Genomic DNA, 19,063 nt, shown 5'->3' with positions numbered 1-19,063 from the left:
TTTCAAGTGGTAAAGTAGGTGAAATTTTAATTAATAAATTGTTACAAAACACTTGTGTCCTTAAAACAAATGTAGTTATTGCAAATCCTGTCTGCGAGTAATCATTTTGTATGGACTTGTGTGTCTAATGATAGCAAAATTATTTATCTATTTGGGTGTACATTCACGGTTGGTTACTCGTCCTCTTCTTAAATCTTCATTATTTTCGTATGTATCGCATACAGCTTTAAACCATTTAAAAAGAACTTTATTATGACAGCCAACCCCTGCACAATATCTACCCGAACTGGTTTTATGAGGCATGTCGCCGATGAAAAACGAAAAATTGCAGACATACACTAACAATTAGCAGTATCTTAATGGTTGCTACGACATAGGCCTTGGTGTGACAGAATTCGACAACACGCTCTAGAAACTTGTGGATACAGAGAGAGGAGATATAGAGAAAGAAACACAACGCGGTGTCAGTTCCGAATGAAGGTATCTCGGATTCTTTTAATAGAAATGTATTCTCACTTATGCTAGATGTAAATTATCGTTTAAACATTTCGGTATATGTTGTTAATGCTCTGGGTTATCTGTGTTGCTATTTTAATTAACGAAATGATTTCTTGAGAAGAATTACATCAAGAGTTTAAGAGCACTATCTTCTTCTTCTTCCTAGAAGCTCATATAATTAAGGCAATGACTATAATTGTTAATTCAACATTGTCGATAGCCATTTCTATTTTTGCAAGAATAGTTATTTAGTTATTGTCAGGAATTTTCACAGATGGGGTAATCCATAAACGTCGGATCATCTGGTTGTGCCATTTAGTCAGCCGAATCCATAGTAGGCACGAAAACGGCCTTCTCAATGAATTTAGAGAAGAAAGTTAAAATTTGATTTTAATTATTTTGTCTATTATTTCAGTTTCTGAAATAAATATATTATAATAATTTTAAAATTTAAATAATATAATTTAGTCTTATTTTTCTCCATTTTTATAAAATAAATTGACACCAGAGGGCTTCATACACCTACTGATGGGTGTCACGTGTTTATCACCCTAAGCAATGCGGTTTCGCGAGGGAAAGGGTAGGATCGAAGTTTTCGCCTTTAGTTAATATCAACGGAAATTAAGGTGGGTTCGTGCTTGAAAATACTGTATTGCATGAACAATCACGCAATAGAGTACTCTCAATCATATAAATAAATTGTGAACAATCTAAATAATATTTATATAATTAAATAATTATTTTAAATATGATTAAAAATTTGCCCGAATAATTTAATGAATCCCGAATCTATTTTCATAGTTAATATATCGCGCCTGAAAATATTAGATTCGTTTTCGTTTAAACATTATTGAATAACTGTAAGAATTTTAATTAATTTAGAAATTTGAATTAAGTATAATTATAACAACAGATACACTCTCCTGAGCTGTATTAATTAGATGATTACTAATTTATGACTATTCTTATGCAATAAATAAGTAATTTCATTACCAGGATACATGGATCTAACACACAAAACTTAATTTTCACAATATTCTAAATCAAGTTATAAAGGTAATTTGAAAAACATATTTAATAATTGCAGAAAAATAAACCAAAACTTATCACAATTCGAAATTTTATATTGAAATAATTGTTTCCTGATCTGTAAAGTGGACAAAATTCAATTTAGTTTATTTCGGTTCAATAAACTCTAAATATTAGATTGATCGAACCGATACTAAAACTAATTGAATTGCATTGAAAGATTAAGATAATAGAAATATAATTTAATTTCCATAGATTTTCGGAAAGCAAACCGAACCGCAAAAGTATTCGATACGTCTAAAATATTTGTTTATTATAGATAACGATATGCGTTATAAATATAATAATTAATTAGTTCGGTTTCGGTTAGCTCGTTTTGAAACATTTAACTTTGTTAAATGTTTTGGAACGGGCGTTTAAATACGAATATTAAAATATATTTAAATTTAGTTCTATTAAAAACTTATTATTCTTACTTATATTTTTGTTAATGTGAATATGTATAGCAATATTTAATTAATTTTTTTTTATAGTGAACATCTGCAATGCAGAAGGATTGTTTAATTTGAATAGTAAATCCATTATTTTTAGTCCTTAAATTGTAGTAGTAGTATTAAGCTTCTCATTTTTTTTTTTTTTTGTATTAATAATAATTTTTTAAGTTTTCGTTTTGGGAATTTCGGATAATTTTACAGAATCTGATCACGAATGATTAATTTAGAAATTATCTAGCTTTACATACATTTATATTTTATCTTTACTTATAAAAATTTTTTTAAATAATAAAAACAATAATAATAATTTGCCTAAAGATTTCAATTAAAACAAAACTGCATTAATTCGAATGATCTTATTAATGACGGAAACTCACAAACACAATCTGTTCTTCAAATATTGATATCTTATCGGTAACTAATCTGCTAGATTTTGTTTGTTTTTATTTTAGTAAATGTCTCTAATTTGAAATAATTAAGTTAGTGCCCTAAATTATTTATTTCGTGTTTTAGATTTGAAAAATTTAATGTTTTTAATTTTTTTTTTTTTAAAATTACAAATTAAATTATTAGAGGATGTCAGCAATTAGATATGAATGGGACTTACATCCTGAGAAAAAGGTTATCCATGTGAAAACTCTTATTGAGAAACTGAGATATCAATGTCTCCAAAGAGGAGTTAATGGTATCAAGACGTTGGGAAGGTATTCATTTTTTAAGTAATATATAAAAATAAATGTTTCGTATTTATAAACATTTGTGAAAATATAAATGTAAATAAATAAATATTTATAAAAAATATATATATTTTCTGTAGAACATTCCGTATTATGGACGATAGCAGAGATAAAAAATTGGATAAAGCGGAATTTGAAAAAGGAATGCACGACTATGGAGTTAATTTAGAAAAACATGATGTCGATGCTCTTTTTTCGGAATTTGATAAAGACGGAAGCGGTACAATAGATTTTAATGAATTTCTGTCATCTCTGAGAGTAAGTGAAAAACATTTCGTTTATCAATTTCCAAATAAATATTCTTAATAGAAGTAATTTTAATTGTGGTGATAGTAATAAGAGTCGATAAATAATGGCAATATAAAATAATATATTTGTCAAAAAATATTAGAATAAAATGTTTTTAATTTGGCTCTTAAAAAAGTTTATAGTATAAATAAAATTATTTTTAAATTAAAAAATTATCAGCTGCTTTAAAATAAAACCTAGGCTAATTCGTATGCCCTTGTGTCCTTATTATACAGTTTATTATATAAGTGTCTACTAGGACGTGTCGTATTAGTAGGACATTATACTGGTGTCCGGGTTCTGCAAATCTTTATTGTTCGTCTGTTTCGTCCGAAACACTTATATAGTGAAAACCTAGACTAATTCTTGAATTAAAATATAAAATAGAATGAAATGCTTAGTATTTATTTTCTGTTCATTTCTGAGAATGAATTTTGATACATTTTAATTAATTTCAGTTACGGTCTCTTAAACAGAAGCGTATTATAAAATTACGAGCCAATGTTTAGTTTTGTAATATACCGTATTTTCCGGCCTATAAGACGACTTTTTAACCCGAGAAAAATCTTCTCGAAAGTTGGGTGTCGTCTTATAGGGCGAGTATATCCCAAACTCTATATTTTAACTGTAAAAGTCGGGGGTCGTCTTATACGCCGGAAAATACGATATAACTTTTTTGGGATATACTTTAAATTAATGCTGGCGAAAACTGCAAATTCTCAAAACTGGTTTTAATTCGGTGGAATTGACATTTTATTAACTGGTTCTCATTCATTTTGTTTCTTACATAATTTTTAATTCTTTTTTGACGGGAAAAAGATCGTTTATCCAAAGCATTTGTTTATTATAGGTAATGTTTGAAATATTCTTAAAATAATTTCCACATTTGGAAATGTTTGTATCGTGTGTGATGCAACTTTATAAGCGTTGACGGCCACGTTTTGGGGGAGTGTGATTTATGCAGCAATTTTTACATTCTGATTTTTTTAAATATGGTATTTACTTTTATTTCTATATGAATATTAATTATCAATAATAAAAATGGCATATTTTCGGTTTCAAAAATATATGGTTATTATTTTATAATTTTATATTGTACTATTTTGTTATGGTAATACCAAGAATCTCTAGGGCCCTCGTGGGTTCTGGGCGTGGTTCCCAGTTTGTCCATCGTTTAATCCATTTCTGATTTAGGCCTATAATAGGCTTGCAAAAAAGTTGTGTGTGACTGGAGGGTAGGCTCCTCTTTGATGCCTGGTCGGGAATGACACCAGCGTGTCTTGATTGACACGGAAGCCACGATGGCGGTTTGTTTAGAAATTTGGTCACGCGAGCAGTCGCGTGAATGGGCGATCGGATTCAGGATGGAGACTGTGAGTTAGCAGGCAGGAAGTGGTGCACGCAGAGACTAGGTTAGCTAAACAATTTATTTGTAAAGGAGGATTTTATACATTTTTTATCGTTAATGAGTTATAATGAATCGAACTAAATATACGTCTAGACATTTCTCCGGGTTGCCAGAGAGAATGTGTTTATACGAGGTTTGCATGGCGATAAGTATCTTATTGAGGATCTTGACTTCACTCTGGACTGAGCTACTTCAAAAAGTATGTTTGTGCATTGTTATGCCTGTGCAATGATTGCATGTTTGATCAATTCCTTTTTATTATACAGTATAATTATTATTATTATTTGAAATTATAGTTGAAAATATATGAGTATTTATTTAATACAGGTATCCCTCACACAACATGGCATTCCTACCTTTTTCATAAAGAATATGTTGTCTCCTAATAATTTCTTCTGTAATAACTTTAATATAATAATTTTAATATAACTGGTTTGATTTTTCAAGAGGATGAATATTAAACACCTTGTTACCAACAAAACTTCTACTATAATAGTATTTTGTCTAATTTAGACTATCTTCAGGTTTTTCTCTCTTACAATATCTGATACAATTTGTTACGTCGTGGGACAGACGTTTCCAAATGTCCGTTCCACAATTTAACAAATGACAATGACAAATGCTAAAATGATGTGATTTTAACAGATTGTTCCAAGAATAATTTGATTGTGGTTGTCATATAAATGCATATTTCACCAACAAAACACATTTGTGTGGAGCTGGCAATTATGGAAATAAGATATTAGATTCTAATAGTAAAGTGTCTTCAACGTAGTGAAGTAATATTTTGCATTTGTTTCGGGTACATTTTTTTAGCTTGTATTGTTTGTTTGAAAAAATAGATTGTACAGTAGACCTCCCCTATAACACGGTAGATACGTTCCGTGTTATATGAATCCATGTTGTACGAGTCACTTAAATACGTGAACCAATCACAGCCCCCGTGTGCAGTTTAGGGGCTACGGCTGTATGAAAGGTTTTCTTCTATAAAATTAATCGATTCTAGACTAATTTGACTCAACGTTTCCAAATCACGTATAATTTTTTGGGAATAATCCATATAAACTATGCTATAAACAAAAAATTATAGGATTACTTACCGAGTGCGCACCGTTCGACGACGCCATTGCTTAAGCTTATTTTCGTCGCAAAGCGGCTCGTCGAACGGCAGGCGCGTGTTTCCCGATCGGTGAATTTTTCGCAGAAAAATAACTTAACTTTGGAGACATCATTAATAAAAATATAATTTTTATGCCCATTGAACAATAAATGATTTTTAGTAGGTCCAGTGCTTGTTTAAACTCGACAGTTTGTACAATATCCGCTATTGGTCCAGATTTGACCAATCTTGTCGTGACACGAGTCGGCGATGACGTTTTACCGTGTTATACAAGTCTCTTTTAGCATGTTATACGAATCTGTGTTATATGAACCCGTGTTATAGGGGGGTCTACTGTATTTTTGTTTTATTTCGAATGTTAGATTTTATATAAGTAAGTATTCTGATAATTATTTCAGTGAGGTGGAACACAAAAGTGAAATTCTTCATATTTTATTGAAAATTATAAAGAGGACATTTAACATTATAATGGCTAAGACTGTCACATTGATGATTTTTAGTTTATATATTGTTTCTATACTTATAAAAATTGGAGTTTTTAATTAAATAAATAAACTGCCAACTAAAAACATTACAGAATTAGACCAGGAATGGCAAACTTGTAGGGTTGTGTGTCATATAGTGAACATAATTATCTTTAAATATGTTTGTGCGCACTAAAGTTTACATTTTGAATAATCATATTTAAAGAATATACTTTAATTACCGTATTTTCACTGAACGACTGGCATGTTGAAAAAAAACGGGGGAGACCAGCGTGTCAGTTAATCTGCAACTAAATATTAAATTAATCAAATCTAACAAAATTAGTTGTTAATTAAATGTTAAAGAAAACATTCTTCTGAATACAATAAAATATTTACTTTATGTATTTTATTGTGAAATTGGATTATTTACCAGAGGACGCTGTTTCTGTTTATGCGATGTTGTGGGGCTAAGCCTCAAAGGAATGGTCATCTCTGCATATAAAAAATTCTGTTCTGAACTGTTGCTAGTGTAAAAGATGGAAAGAAAGCAGAGATATTTGCAAAGGTTTTATATTTTTTTTATAACATTGTAATTTGACTGACTTAAAATCAGGAAAAGAGCTTTCGTTTACAATAAAACAAACAACGATTTAGTAGAAATTCCACAAGTATTTACATCATTAGAAAGAAGACAAAATGAAGAAGTTAAACACATAATTGCACTTTTTGATATAATGCCGACAATTTTACAGTTTTAGAATAAAAACTTTGTTTTTTTTTTTAATCTGCCTTCTAGAGAGGGATGTATAACTTCATTTAAATAGGCATGCCGGCTTTTACCATACAGAAATATCTTATTTTGTGGTCTCCCCTGGATAGATTGGCACGGCGGTCATTCTGCGAAAATACGGTACGATAAATGTAAAGAAACTGATTGAAAAAGGATGATCGGGTAATAAATTGTAAGGATGATTGAAAAATGACAGATGATCCTGATGATAGTCTATGAATGGACTGAAAACATTTCAGCTTTAATAATAATCTGTTCCTTGTTTAGTGTCGTTTTAATTTTAAATGGATCAAGCAATCATTTAATACTCGATCTACACTTAGTACGATCACATCACTGTTGTCCAATGATTCATAGAGCAATGCAGTTGCTGCTTATATGCCTACACACTTCACATGAAATGGAAGACAATTTGCAATGAATTATAGAAAATTTTTCTACCATTTTAAAAAATGATGGCAAAACTTTCAGCTTAAAATGAAGTTTTATATTTTTCAGTTTAATTTTTTTAACATTTAATACTAATATCTTACCTGACCTGTCACTATTTAAACATACCCAAACAATTTTAATGCAGAAAAATTTTACTAACTAGAATGTTTTTGATCGTATTTAATGACCACCAAGTAGAATACATAGTGAAATGCCAAACAGAAGTTTAAGTGCTAACTTTCCAGAATACAAAATTCACATGTGAAGATTGGATTGTTAACCAGTCTTAAAAAGAAAATGAATGCGTGACATTAAACTAATTCAAAAATAACATGAAAATAAAATATTTTATAAAATAAAGTATTAGTTAATAGTTAGTAATTAGTTAGTAAAATAAATAACTACACCATGTGAAAATATACCTTGTTCAGTATTCTATTGCCAAAGTACTTGAAAGCAAGTACTTTGAGCAGTGACGAAAGCAATAAAGAGCATAAGATATAGGTTGCATAAGAGTAAGTATATTGGCATTAGTCATAAGTTTATAAGTCATGACTGACATTAGTCATAGACTATCATAGGTGACATAGATAAGTCATTAGTGTGGGTAGCCCAGGAGGTAGGACAGAGTCGTACCTCTTTTTGTTGGCAAACTGGTCGGTGAAACCTGCTCACGTGTCAGAGGATGGCTGGTGTATGTTTAGGTTTAATGGTCCCAAGAGGTTGGGATTAGATTTGTCAGATCCGAGTGGTAGAGGTGGGTGAGGTCGTCGGTAAGGCGATGGCACTATACGAGTAAATGACACCATTTAACAATGAAACCAAAATTTATTAGATAACATAAGTGACGATTACCAATTCTAACATCGAGAATTGTCCGACTTGGTTCCCTAGGTTTCTAATACGCTGAGGGCAGTCCGAGAGAGAGTTTACATTAATTCTTTATCGTATCTCTTCGATTCCTTAAACGGAGCGGTGGATCTCAGAAAGGGAGAGACTCTTCTAAAATCGTCGGGTGATTGGGTGGACTGGTTTTGGTTCCCAGAGGGTCGTCTCGGAGGGTTGCTCGGGATTCGACGGGTGTTTTTTTCTTCGGCCAACACACCGTTGCTTGTTGCTTGGACGCTTGACCCCCGGTCCTTGAGTCTCTCCTTTTTATACCCTGAATCACGTTACCCTTTTACGCCAATCATGAATTTTAGTGCTTAGTTCCCCGTGACACATTCGATGCATTCTCTTGGGAAAGGAAACAGTTTCAGGGAAGGAAATGCGATTGTCCTCAGGTCATAAGATTGGCAAGCATTTTGAAAGAGGGGAAAAATGAAAGGTTTTTTCCATTTTCGTTTGGTCTGACTCTCACGTCAGTCATGACTGTTTTACAAGTGTAAAATTTCAGTGATACTTACAACACTTTTCTGGAAATTAACACTTCAGAAATTATGTACTAATAAGAGATTTGTTCAGCTCATAAATTCAAATATTCTCTTTTTATATTAGATAATATTAAGTAATACAGAGAATGTGATTAAAATTCACCATGTGAAATAGATAAAATTCTGTTTTAATAGTCAAGTTTAAAATTAGATACATAATCAATTACTTCTGGATTCATTTAAACTATTGTATTGAAATTTGGACTAAAAGTATATGGTAACCTATTTATAGTACAAATTTCTTGTTGTCTCAAGTATTCTTAAGAAAAATTTGTATTAAAATATAAGAATTTTTAAACGTTTACTAAATTAATAAATATCAAAAAAATAATTCAAAGAAATATGTGAACTTATAACTCCTTACAAGCCAAACAGATACATTATCAAGTCATGTTGTGAGAGAAAATTGGTAGTGTTAAGTGTAAGGGAAGTTGGCATAATTTCTTAGAAAGAATCTGTCATGTTTACTGATGGAAAGTGCTTCCTACGTGTGAAAGAACAACTGTAATGTGACAGCTTGCTCAAAGAGGAATGTTCTATGGTCAATGTAGGTGACTTGATCTTCAACTCCCACTGCTTCCCTTACAGATGAGGAAGGGGGAAAGGATTGCAAAAAAATTACAATTGAACTTTAGCATTGATTCCAAGTGGAACTTGAGTTAAGCACCAGAATGTAAAGCTTCCATAACACTGTTTATAATGGTGGTGACGCATATAACAAATGAGGAAGAATCTGAAAGTAACTTGCCATAACTAAGCAATCAATGGCTGATGCTCATTGGTTAATACCAAAGCTGATTCTTTCCGTAGACAGACTATAGTGGCATTCACTGCCATTAGTTTTCCAGATTTCGTGCTTTGTCATATAGAGTGAGCTGCTGAAAAGGGGAATAGGGATGTACTGTACCTGGAATGCTTTGTGAGAACAGAAGTTAAATTCTCCAGCAAGAGAAAGTAATTAGGTTTAGTTATGTTTACACTGTTGTGAACCAGACCAATTTTTATGCAATTGTCCACAATCTGAAAGGAGAATGGAATACATCTAGGAGTGATATAAGCAGAGAAATGGCATTCTGCCAAAAAGAAAGAAGAGAGAAAACATCTGGAAACAAAGGAGAACATGAGAATAGCAATGGAAGTATGTAGTTATTGTGAGATTGCAGGAAAGCCACTTTCTTTGTTAGTGGATTCCAATGCAGACATTACAGTTATTCATTGGTAGTTATAATCAAGTATAGAGATGCCTCAACCATGGTGAAGTTAATGGATGGCTTTCAGAGCAGAAGTGACAGCACATCTGACAAATATTTCTTTAATGTTATGTGAGGGAGATCCTGAGGTAAGATTATGAAAGTTATGTATATTATTATGTAACACGCACAGTTACAGATGAATTGGCTATGGGAGTGAATCTTGCTGTGCTCAGCTTTGAGCTGCTAAGTCTTGCAGCCCTCAAGGCTAAGCTGATTTGGCAGATTTTGAGGGCAAGGAATTTGTGGGGATCTGACTGATTTTGAAAACAACTGTCAAAAAACTAAGCCTAGAAATGGTAGAGAAGACTGTTGACAACTCTTGAAGATGAGGAGTTAGATCAGTGGTTGCCAACCGGTGTTCCGCGGAACACTGGTGTTTCGTAAGCATCTTCCAAGTGTTCCGCAGATTTAGTCGCAAATCGGAAAGTGTACAATCGTATTCGAGCCGCCGAATGTCAAAAAATTAAAATCATAAAAATTTCATAAACTTAAATATATATGTACGACTCGTACTTATGGAGTGTACTACTGTTTCGAATAAGATAAAGGCAACGATAAAAACTGAATGAAATATGTAAAAAACATCAGGCACAAGTTTCCCATTAAAGTTATTTAGATATATTTTTTCCTGTCTTAGAATTGGCGTTAATAATATGAGTAGAGATTTTGAATTATAACTGCTCAATTCTAATAAAATAACTGATGACAAGCGTATGTATTTCATATTAACTTAAGTAAGTGTTCCGCTAAAGAAAATTGCTCACAAAAGTGTTCCGCATCCTAGAAAAGGTTGGGAACCACTGAGTTAGATGATTATTGAAGACTACTAGAGAAACAGAAAGATGATACATCTCTGAAGCAAGCATGGGATGATGCCAAAACAGGGAGGAATGGCTTTTGTCTGTAAAGAGATCATCTATTTGGTTGGGAACTATTCAGATCATGCTATCAGAGTTAGAGAAATGCTGAAACTGGCCATCATGACTTATTATCTGGGCATCTAGGGGCAAATGAAAACCTTGAGACAGATCTATGAGACCTATTGGCCTAGCATTGCAACAGGTATCAGATTTGTAATAGATATGCTAGATGTGTAAGAAGGCATTGAGATCACATAATTCCAATAGGATTTCAATAATGCCCTTGACTAGGCCAGAATGGTCTTTTGATCTGGTGAATATGGATACCATATTCCCCAACAAGAATAACTACAAATATTGCTTGATATTGAGGGATATCTTCACCAGATGACCTGAAATGATATGCTTGTGTAACATCAGTGCTAGTGCAGTTGTTGATACGAGGCGTGTTTTTAAAGTAAGTATCGTTTTGAAATATAAAAAAAAACAAGCAAACATTTTTAACAAAACTTTTATTTATGTGAAAGCCCATATTTTACACTACTTTTCTACATAATTCCCATTAATATTGAGACATTTATCGTATCGTAGGACCAGCTTTTGTATTCCATCCTCAAAGAATGTTGCTGCCTGATGAGACAACCACTGCAGAACGGTCATTTTGACTTCGTCATGATTGTTATGGCGCTGCCCTGCCAGATGTCTGTTCTCTTTCACTAGAGTGAAAGAGAACAGGCGATTCACGATTGAAAAAGTGGACTGTAGACAGTCCACTTTTTCAATCAAATTGTCGATAATGACTGAAGGTTGCCCACTTCGTTCCTCATTGTGAATGTTTGTGCGGCCATTACTAAAGGCCCTAACCCATTTTCGTACCATTCCATCACTCATAACGCTTTCACCATAAACTTCACTGATTTGGCGATGAATTTCAGCCGCTTTCGAGCCTTTAGCACTGAGAAAACGAATAACGGCACGCACTTTGCAGTCGGCGGGATTCTCAATGAGCGGCGGCATTTCAATAATACGCAAACAACAGTAAACACAGTCGACTGGCTCCGTAATGGCGTTTGTGGCTTCCCAATAGATGTAGGTACAGAGCGTGCATGCACTAAGTGTCGACTACAGCGCTCCAGCGGCGTTATATTAAAACGGTACTTACTTTAAAAACACGCCTCGTATATTGATAGATCTTTTTTACTATTCTGAAACCGTGTCATTAATCTTATTTGTTTCTTAAACACTATGCAGTATAATTAATCGATCACTTGGCATTCCTTCATCTCTTTATTTTCAATTCAGTTGAAGTGTTTAAGAACAAAAAAATATATATTATAGATCTCTTGGACTGGTGTCACAAGGCTTATTTATTAGCTGTGGTAAGAAGACAAATTTTACAGCAGACCAGATTCAAAGTTTACCCAAGTCTCTAAATGTAAGGTGAAATTTTTCACTTCTGTACATACCTGTAGTAACAGACCAGTTGAGAGATTTAATTGAATGTTGAATTCAAATGAAAGGCTATTTCAGGAAATGGTAAGAACTGAAATGGATTTGTTTTCTTCTTACTTTAGTACAACATTTTATGCCTTCTGGGAAGTATCCAACTATTGTTTGGTTGGGTACTTCCCAGAAGGCATAAAATGTTGTATGATTGTGTCCAGGGGTCAAAATCCTTATTCTGAACTCCTATCCAAAATCAAAATTGGCAGAAAAGTGGATGGGCCCAGCAATCACACACAGGGAGAATAATTATTTAGTAAATTATTCAACAGAAGGAAGAAAATTGGCATACTCTGATTGATTGAGATCATTCTGGCAAAACTTTTCATCATTGGTGTTATTTATGACAATGATTCTCATTTGGACATATGTCCGCCTATCATACAAAAGATGGAGTTGAATGTGAAAGTGCAGTTGTGTTGATGAAAAGTAACAATTGGGTACTGCTCACCTGGTTTGAAAATGTGTTCCACTGGAAGGATGGACTGGCAAAAGTGCATCCCATGTTAAAAACTTGTTATGGATAAGAGCTTTACCTATCAAAAACATTATTTGGTTCTCCAAGCTTTCTACAAAAGCAGATAGACATCCAAATATAAAATCTATTGAAAGCAAAAATGATTGAAAATGCAATGTTACAGTTTGCTGTGCCAGCAGCACTTTGTCTCATAAAAAAGGAAGGTAAAGTTTACTTATATAGTGACTTTTGCCACCTGAACACAATTACTATTGATACCTATGGCAACAGTAGATGATTTAGACAGTGGTGTGGAGATGGCATGTACGGTATATGTTTGTTACATCTGTACTATGTCTACCGTGATGTGGAGATGGCATGGCTCAAAAAGGTTATGATATTGTGACTTTCAACTATTATATTTTTGCAGACAGTTATGAAAGCAGGGCTAGCATCTTGTCTCTTCATGACCCTGCAAGACTGATCACTTTGCTCCTCCAACATCAGCATTTTTACTGATGGCTCCAGAATTGAGAACAATGTTGGCTGTAGCTTCATTGCTTATAATCAAGATACTGAAATCTTCAACAGTCAATTTAAGCTGACACACTTCTGTTCTGTATTTCAGGCTGAAACTTTCATTGTATGACTGTATATGAATCTGACTAGTAGTACAGATTCTCATATGAAGCGCCCTCTACTTGGCAGTGACGCAAGCAAGATTGCATCTGGAGTTTTTGACAAAACAAATGCCATTGTCGGCAAGATACTTTGATGAGTCACTCTAAATCTCTTGTAAAAGGTCACTAAAGGACATCAAGAGTGTTCTGTGGAAGGAAATAATCCAACTTTGACAGAACATATAGAACAGCGATGACAAAGGAAGGAACTTCTTCCTTCATTCCTAATGTTGCTGAGACTCTTAGCTGGAAAAGCTTTAAACTGGAGCATTACACCATTCGGTTTCTTTCCAATCTTAATAATTAAAGCTCTCATCTCAATTGCTTTGGCTACTGTCCCTATCAAGTGAACTGTCACGTTTTACAATGCTGAAGACGGCAACATTCACTGTCTTTTTTATTGTTCCATGTAACTCGATATTCTAAATGAATTGATGATCTTGACACACCAGCACTGCTTCATCTGGCATGCAATGGTAGTGAGATTCTGTGGAGCCCAGAATGCTTCTCTGAGTTCCAGAGACTTGTTAATCTGTACTTCAGGCAGACCACTGTCCCAGACTTCATATGACATAGCACTATTTGGTTCTTATCTAGTGTTTGTTACATTGCTGTTATGTTTATCTTTACCTGTTTTTATATGCCTGTGTGATCGTTAAACTTAATTTCAGACTTCTAATTTGGCTCACTTTCCTTTTTATACTTCACATTATTTGTTCTTGTCCAGCGATACATATTTGCTATTTTGTGTATATTACATGTCTTTATGATTGTCATGGTGGATATGTTCCTAACTTTGGTTCCCTAGGTATAAACTTATTATTTGCAATACATTAATAAAAAGTAGAATGAAATAATAAAAATACTTTATTTTTTCTAAATCATTACCACTATTATAATCACTTGCATCTGTTTTTACATGTATTTTAAATTATTTGGTTCCTTCTGTTACTCTGTCTGCCTTATAATACTACAAGTATATATTATGAACTTTGTATTGCTATGTTATCTTTAAATACCAGCTGTGCCTTGGCAATATTGGGAATGTACAATTATTACAGGAAATCTGTAGTACAGGTAACAGGATCTCTCACTGAACTGATCTGAGAATCCCCACTGAGCTGTCTTGGGCAGCTGAAATATACACTGTGTTTGACTATTTCAAATGTTCCACTTCCTTGAGTTTGTAACTGAATCTACTTTTCCTCCTTCACTGGTGTATCTTCAAAATGGTCACCAGGATCTGTTTGGCCCAATTGACCATGAGGGAGAGGAAAAGCCTGTCAGTTTTGTAAGAATAAAAATCTCAAGGAAGCTGAGATAAATTGGTCCAAAAACAAAAAAGTATATGGAAAAATAAAAATCAAGTTTAAGTCATCTGTCCGCCACAAATATTGAAGTCGTAATATCACTAGAAAAGCGTTAAAAGCACATTAAAATATGTACGTTTACAGTAAATGTTAATATAATCATCATAAATCCTAGAGAACAAAACATGAAAACATCTGTGTTTCTGTGTCGTCGTCTTATTTAGCGGTCTTTAAGTGCTCGTTATTGGCGTTTTCCACCGTAGTTTCGACTTACGTCGTAACTACACAGTAAATTTGACTTACAACACCTCTCCCGGAACCAATTACCGACGTAAGGTGAGGTATACCTGTATATTGTTTGTATATTTAGGATGACATTCCTCTAATAGAATATGTCATCTCCAAGGAGACATTTGCTCTCTTGATGCCAAATTTGAATTTTAGAAGAACTTTGATACTGGAATGCCCTATTTGAAAATTGATACTGACAATCAAGTTATTCTTTTTTGGAATGATGTTCTGATTAGAAGCACTGAGCTCTCTAACTTCAAAATGTTTTCAGCCTTTCAAAGGCTGAAAACATTTTGAAGTTAAAAGGTTAGTGTTTAGTGAAGAAATTCTCTTTCTTTCTTCTTCTGAACTAAGGTTGATCTTAATAATTCTCTGTATATCATTAAAGTATATTATTTAAATACCTTGAGAAAAGTGATTTAAATAACACACTATTAACTATTGATATAATGAAGACAACTGATTTTAAAAAATTTTTATTTTGTTTGAGACTAATGCCATTAATTTTGAAACTTTTGAGCAGCTACTTTAGTTTAATATATTATAAGAAAAATTCATCTGCAAAATTAGAAGAAAATCATTCAAATGCATATGGTACATTTTAAAATTTTGAAACCCTTATCATCATTTATTCCTAATATTCTGCAGGAATTCGTCTACGAGAACAATAACGAATACATTACGTATCTTTTACAGCCTCCGATGTCGGCGGGTCGCATAAATCTGATAAATCAGGCATTTAAAAAGATGGATCGCACCGGCGACGGCGTGATAACTATCGAAGATTTGAAGGGTGTCTATAATGCACAAAAACATCCCAAGTACTTAAATGGAGAAATGACCGAAGATCAGGTTTTTCTAATGTTTTTGAAAAGCTTCGACTGTCCAAATAATCCAGATGGAAAGGTATTTAAAAGTTTGTACATTATATAGTTAATTACTTTATAAAGGAATAATTAAATTATTTTTTAAAACATTTTTAATAGGTAACAGAAGAAGAATTCCTTAATTACTATGCAGGCGTTAGTGCCTCTATTGATACAGATGCATATTTTGACTTAATGATGAGAAATTCATGGAAAATTTAAAATAAATTTTACATTCCATATATCTCCAGTGTTTCTATCCTCAGAAAAAATTTTTTATTGAATTAAAGCTCTTACTGTTTACACAGCTGTCAAACTTAAGCATTTATGGTGATATAGTGATGCCTATATATAAATTTTATTAGATAGCTTGTTGACGACCTTGTGATGATAAAAATGTGCATAAATATACAATATATAGCAAGTACTGATATTCCGAAGTATCTTTCAATGTTGATGTCTAAAGAAAACTGTTCAAATGCAAATTTAGGCTTTCATTGCAATCATTGAGCCATCTCAATTGACCTGCCAAATTTTGTAGCAAATTGAGATATTTAGATTGATAAAATTGTTGAAAATGATTTGCTAAAAGAAGAAAAATATTTTAATATACTATTTGCTAGAATTATGTAACAATTTATAGAATAAGCTTATTACAAACTTCCATCCATTATAAATAATGGATGGTGTAAAAATTGACAATTTATTGTCAATTTTTACATAAAATATTTTCAGGTGTCTTAATTTGATCCAGTAGTTAGCACACAAATATTTTTAAATATTAATTTGGCCCTGTGCTTATTTTTTTTTATATACAGTTACAAACAGTATTAATGTTGAAAAACCTAAAAGAAAGGTACTTATGGCATTTTTTTATTAATGAAAAGTGTTTTGCATATATGATTGCAATGTTACTGTTGTATTTCTATTTAATGTTGTCATTGTTGCTAATATTCCTATCTGGCTTTATATATATATATATTGATGGTTCAAAACTTTCTCATATTGTTTATTTTATATTTATATTTTTAAAATTGTATACAAAATATTTTAAATCATTATCCATATTAATTTATCTTGTTTCTTTTGTTGCTTTTAAAAATTTCACTTGTTAAATTTCACCAAAAAGAAAGAAAATTATATTTAAAAATTTTCTTAATTTAATACATCGACTTTAATTAATTACTGTATTTTACATTTAACTCTTTAGTAGCCAAAATAATATTTTCATTGAAAATTTTTCCTATATATTATTCATAAAGTTTATGGTTTTATATTATCTTTCTATTGTTGTAGAAATCAAACTACTGTTTACTTTCGAATTATTCTGGGTCCAATTAACTTATAAACTTCACCAATATATAATAATTGAAATAGTTTACTTCATTAATATAGTTTCTAATGTGCTTAATAGTAATACTTTTTAGTTATAAAGGATGTTTCATGTAAGATGTTGAGAGTCAATAATTCAGAAAATATTTTATATAAAAAATATTGGTAAGAATAAAATTTTATTCTTACCAATTTATTTTTTATTAGAAGCATAAAGTTTTAATTTTAGACAAAACATTATAATTTACCATATAAAAGAAGACTTGAGTTACTAACAGCACTTAGACTTTACCTTTTTAAATCTTATCTTTTTTTAAAATAATTAAAAAATACATGTAATCATTTGTTATTTTATTTAAGAAGCATAGTAATCTCTATAGCATTACTAAGCAAATTTAAATATTCTTAAGGGCCTTTTTAATGCTGTAAATAAAGCCTTGCCTATCTCCCTTGTGGGCATATGGCTGGGGATTACTTCAAAATTTAAAATGGAATCCCAATTTTTTTTTATATTTTTGGATTTGCTCTTAAATAATAATAAATTTTTATTTAGAATGGTTTAATTAAAAAAGGCAAGTTTTTTATTTGCTAATTTATTTTCTTTCCTTTATTTTTTTCACTTATTTAATAAATGTTCAGAGAGATGTCAATTTCCATCTTAATATTTCAGTAATTGAGTAATAGTTTCTTAAATAGAGTGCAACACTTTCAGTGTTATTTTAGCACATGCACCACTTATTCTTTGCTTCATATCTTGAATTGGGGTCAATTGTCGATCCTTTACGAAACCCAATAGGAAATAATCAATTGGGGTCGGGTCCTGTGACCTAGACGTCGATTGATCATCCGTGTCTAATTCTATTGTTCTCCAAATGAATTTGAATTCACTTTGAGCATTATTTATTGTGACATCTTCACAATGCCAGGCTGCAATTTTTAATCATATTTTTAATTTATTTAATTTAAAATATTGTATATGCTCTCCACCTCAAATTAGTACTGTAGTATCTTGCCCCTATATATCATACTTTTCCGTTAACAGTAGAGTCGTGCCGGTCATATATCTAATTCCTTTCGGGGGAAAAATTTTTGAATTGAATGACTTCTGGTTTGTACTGGAAGTTCGTATATCGAGGTCTCCTGCCTTTAATCTTTCGATATCTGGTCTCGACGTTCATCTATCAAACTCCATTCTCAAGATTAATAAAGGATAGATAGACAACAGTGGGAATTTACAGATCTATAATTTTTTCAAATTGCAACCCCAAAAAATTGGGGTTCCATTTGAAATTCTGAAGTTGTCCCCATTTCCTGAAAGGGAGAATAGGCAAGAACTTATAGCTCAGAAATATTAAACTTTTATTCTTATAAATTTTCAAATTATTGACTCATAACACCTTATGTGAAAACCCAGTATATAAACTTTGAATTACCTTACTTTCAGATATTTTGTTAAATTGCACTATGCATAAAATAATACATCAGATTTATTTGATTAAGAATATATAAAATAGTCTATAAGATTTCAAAGATCTCGATATTACCACCGTATTGCGTTGCTAGAAGAAACTTAAATTTTTAACCATGTCCATCTAAAACATTTACTGCCATGTAAAAATTGTTGAATTTATTGTACAAAGTTTTGTAATCATTTTATAAGAATATCAATATTAAAATATTTTATAGCTACTATCATGAAATTAATCATTTAAAATAATTAGCATTTATATTAAGTCTCATAACGTTACGTTGCATTGATTTTAATTAATTCTTACATGTTACATGTTTAATTAATTCTCATAAAGAAAGATTTGC

General features: G+C 31.8%; 1 protein-coding gene across 2 annotated transcripts; it reads left to right on the top strand.

Moving 5' to 3' along the window:
- The first annotated feature begins 1,040 nt into the window (after positions 1–1,040).
- Positions 1,041–16,160, top strand: LOC136968312 (calcyphosin-like protein). Of its 2 annotated transcripts, XM_067262316.1 has the most exons (5): positions 1,041–1,124; positions 2,595–2,725; positions 2,839–3,016; positions 15,747–15,956; positions 16,037–16,160. In XM_067262316.1, the coding sequence occupies exons 2-5, from the start codon at positions 2,598–2,600 to the stop codon at positions 16,136–16,138; spliced, it is 618 nt and encodes a 205-aa protein (XP_067118417.1). In that variant the 5' UTR covers positions 1,041–1,124; positions 2,595–2,597; the 3' UTR covers positions 16,139–16,160. The 2 variants fall into 2 exon arrangements, with proteins under 2 accessions (XP_067118417.1, XP_067118418.1); XM_067262317.1 differs by lacking the exon at positions 2,595–2,725 and having other exon boundaries at positions 1,059–1,124.
- The last annotated feature ends 2,903 nt before the right edge of the window (positions 16,161–19,063 follow it).

This window comes from Centruroides vittatus, unplaced genomic scaffold (assembly GCF_030686945.1).
Source record: "Centruroides vittatus isolate TY-2023 unplaced genomic scaffold, ASM3068694v2 contig_1427, whole genome shotgun sequence".
Lineage (NCBI taxonomy): Eukaryota > Metazoa > Arthropoda > Arachnida > Scorpiones > Buthidae > Centruroides > Centruroides vittatus.
The sequence above is the reverse complement of the archived record's forward strand: the minus strand, read 5'-3'. Positions and strand labels throughout refer to the sequence as shown.